The sequence below is a fragment of the Zea mays genome, chromosome 10, assembly GCF_902167145.1.
Source record: "Zea mays cultivar B73 chromosome 10, Zm-B73-REFERENCE-NAM-5.0, whole genome shotgun sequence".
Lineage (NCBI taxonomy): Eukaryota > Viridiplantae > Streptophyta > Magnoliopsida > Poales > Poaceae > Zea > Zea mays.
In genome coordinates this window covers 88,874,752-88,878,726 of record NC_050105.1, presented here as the reverse complement: position 1 = coordinate 88,878,726, position 3,975 = coordinate 88,874,752, and the positions used below count along the sequence as shown (strand labels likewise).

The 3,975-nt window shown below is 46.4% G+C and overlaps 1 protein-coding gene across 1 annotated transcript; it reads right to left on the bottom strand.

The window, feature by feature from the left end:
• Window positions 1-1,187: 1,187 nt before the first annotated feature.
• On the bottom strand, window positions 1,188-3,240 carry LOC100276511 (uncharacterized). Its single transcript, NM_001196572.1, is given in 3 exon segments — window positions 1,188-2,359; window positions 2,942-3,079; window positions 3,081-3,240. Coding segments are annotated over 3 exon segments (1,236 nt in total). The 5' UTR covers window positions 3,198-3,240; the 3' UTR covers window positions 1,188-1,378.
• Window positions 3,241-3,975: the final 735 nt, after the last annotated feature.

Genomic DNA, 3,975 nt, shown 5'->3' with positions numbered 1-3,975 from the left:
GCCGGCTCCGCGTGCTCCGGCGGCGGACGAGCGACGTTTTTGGGCGAACGAGGCGGGGAGGAGGATGGGGAATGCTCTGGCATAATCCATAGTATTTATAAAAAATTGTCATCAAAATGTTTTAAATTTTATAAAATTTCACAAATTCAAAATGTGAAACCAGTCGGTTAGCCTTATTGGCCGGGACTGATTACCGGCTTGCCAGCCGGCTAGCCCGGTTAGCTGAACGTTTTGGTGAACCTTGGTCCTTATATTCTCACTCGCATTACAACAGAAACCCTGAAGGCAGAAGAGCTAATGGTCGTGTTTGTTTTAGCTTTTTTGATGATTCTAACCACCGTAAACCACCAAACGTTCATGTTTTCAGGTTGTTTTTATGAGAACCACTTTAGTAAAAACCGTCTAAAATCAATGTGAACACATAATCGACCGAGTCGTCACGATAATAGGAATATGTCACTTTCTATATCCTAAACCTTATAGACCGCTTCCATCTAGAGCCGGACAAAATGCTTGTAGATCGTCGGCTAGTCACCCAACGACTTTGTTCCCTCAGTTAAGTCTCAGCTCTCGTCCTTCACCGTCCCCGGACCATCGACATGAACCTGCATGACCTTCATCTTCGTTGTCGACCGCAGTTACTGTGCTCCGCATCTACACACCATAAGTCGACAGGCATGGTTGCACAACACATAACTCATGCCTCGGTTAGTCCACAACTCAACCCAAGACGCTACCCGTTAGCAACCACTCATTATCAATCCGAACCACAAGGAACAAATCAACTGTGTTTGCTGTTATCAAAACCATGATATTATAGATACCATGATATTTTTGGAGTATTAGAAACTCCACTCCAACTAAAAGTTTTTATGGTATGACTAGCTTTGCCTAATACTATAGTTTATAATTGTATCCAAACAATATTTCTTAAAGCCATGGTATTTTTAGAGCTTTCAAAATTAGAGCATTGTCATGATAATTGCTAAGTATAATATTATAAAACTATCATTTTGAGAAACATTATTGCCAAAGAGACCCCAGTGTAGTGTACTAACGGAGAAAAACAACACAGGACGCCTAGCTAGTTTCAGCTATTTCTTCGTCCATACAGTGGAGGACATTAGCATTAACCATCCCTATATTGCCACAGATGCTCAAATCTGAAAACCATGAAAACAATCACTGACCAATATGGATCACATACCAGAAACAAGATTACCATACGTGTTCTATATAGACAGAGAGTACATAAACTTAGCAGTAGCACTAGCAAGGCCGTAGCTGCACTATACATTTGTTCAATGCAACATCTGTGATTACAAGTTGTGCTCTTGATTTCTTGAAGTACGACTAGGTCGAGGTAGTACCACCAGGTCTAGGTGGGTGTCATGCCCAGATCAGCGCCTCCAAAGAGACCAGCCACGATGGTGCCAACATCTTCAAAGCCTACACCGATGCAGAGTGGGTTCCCCTTTGCAGAACCTTCCGCAGAGGCACCGCTCCTCAGCCGCACGTTGGGACCTAGGCCGCACTTCCCCAGGCACTTGCAGCCGACGACCGCACCTCCGGTGCCCACAGTCTTCTCGAACTCCTGCAGAAGAGCAACCGCGCCTGACTTCTTGCATTTGCCCCCCATGCAGACCTCAATTCTGCTGGTTGTGGATGTCTCAGTTACTGCAACGCTGCTGACTCTGGTGGCTTGCACTGCGGTTGCTGGCTCTGAAGGTTGAGATTGAGACGGCTGTGGTGCCAAAGGTTCTGGAATTTGAGGAACTATGATTGGAAGACCCGTGCTTGGAGGTGGCATTTCCGGTGCGGTGATTGTAACGCAGCGGCTCATCCTCATAACTTGGCCCTCGCATTCACTTTCACTCGACTCTGATGAGCATGAGGAATCGTCTTCATCCCTGCAGCCATTCAGTGTAGCCATTGCCATCTTCTTTGCTTCCTTCTCCATCTTCATGGCCTTCTTAGCAGCCTTCTTCTGTTCCTTCTCCATCTTCTTCATGGCCTTCATTTGTTCCTTCTCCATTTTCTTCATGGCCTTCACTGCAGCCTTATCACACTCCATCGCGGGGACAGCTGAGATGCTTGATGCAACAACCTCGGGAACCGCTGTTGAGATCACCAAGCCCTGCTCGACATTCATGGTTGCCTCGTCCTCACAATCGCTCTCGCTCGACTCAGATGACTCATCTTCTTCACACTTCATCATCATGATGGCAGTCTTCTTGGTGCGCTTCTCCTGCTTCTTCAGTGCTTTCATAGCAGCATTCTGTTCTTTCTCCACCTTGTTTATCTTGTATTCCGCATCCTTCATCTGGCTCAGCTCCTGCAGCAGAAGATCCGTGGCGTCCTGCGTGCACAGGTGCAAAGAAAAGAGAACTCAACTTGGGGGACATATCCTGTGTGCAAGCATGCAACCAAATCATCCAGAGTAATCAGCCCCTTTATCTAAAAATTACTTCCAATGTTAGGTCGGTTTTAGGTGGAGAAGAGTTAAATATAAAATACAGATCGCTTGGTTGCACGCTTATGCCAACATGATTGATTTCACGTGGTATGTCCCTCTCAATTTGAGCTTCAATCAACACACAGACAATACAAAACTATCAAGTTACCAACACTTAACGTTAGTAAAAGTATTAGGCATTGGTAATTTCTTTCAGAAACCGTTGGGTTTGCATCAGCAACTGAAATTCGTTGCTAATAATAAAACATAGCGATTTTTACAATTCGGATACCAAATCGAGCATATTGCTTATACCATCATCATGAATAAACTCAAAGCCCACCCGATTTTTTCAACGGGAACCAATTAATTAATCAGATTCCTCGTCCACTTCCCAGATCGGAACGAAAACATGACTACAAGAGCAAAAGGCGAGCAAGAGGGGGGGGGGGGGGGGGGGGGGGGGGGGGGGGAGATAGGGCTCACCGAGAGGACCTTCTCCTTGGCTGCGTCCCCCGCGACGAGCCCCATGGCCCGGAGCTTTCCCAGGTCCCTCGCCACGGCCTCCACCGCCTTCCTCCGCGGGGCCGCCTCGTAGTATCTGAGGTGCCCCTCCTCCGCGAACCCCCCCCCCCCCGACGCAGGCCACCCTGGCTGGTCGCCTCCTCCTCCCCACCCTCGCGGCCACCGGGGACGCCGACGGCAGCGCGTATCGCCGGAGCGCGGCGCCTGTGAGCTCCATGGAGATTGGCGACGCTGATACCTTTTCCTACCTGCCCGGCTGCCGACGCCACACGTTTGTCCGATTTTTTTTCTTTCTTTTTTTATATAGATATATATAGGGGGGAAGCAGCTGGTGCGTCACGCACTCACGCTACTTTGGGTTGGCATCTTTATATGCCCCTTTGTGGTGTACGTGGCGCGCGGTGAGTGGCCAGCGACGGCCGCTGCCGTGCTCGTGCCGTTTGAAGATCCTGGCCGTCGTGCGCACTGGGCAGAATGGACGGCCTAGTGCCTACAGACTACAGTAGTCGCGGACTTGATGTTATCTTCTCCATGGTTCATCAGATTTCTTAATTTAGCCTTCTGTCGGACTTCATTGAATTCGGCATCTTCTGAAATCATTTTTAAGGCTGTTTAGATCCTTTTACTTTTTGAGAAATTAAAATCTATTTAATAGGTTAGATTATTTGGTTTGGATTTTATCATTCTACCACTTTTGTAAATCTCAGTACGTTCAGGCCATCTCCATATTTCTCCATCTATCTATACTTTCTATCGTATTTTACTATATCACCGATTCACCGTAATAGATACTCCCCACGTTCAGGACCACTCCAACCATTCACCCTATACAACTTCCCTATTATATAATGTAATTTAGTTATTTAACATTTTTCATCAGTTTTTGAAGTTTGAAAAAATCATAGACTATTTGTACTACTCTAATACACATAAAAAAGATTAATATCACAAAGAAATAGAGTAATTAAAGTATTATAGGAGATTAGAACTCACTC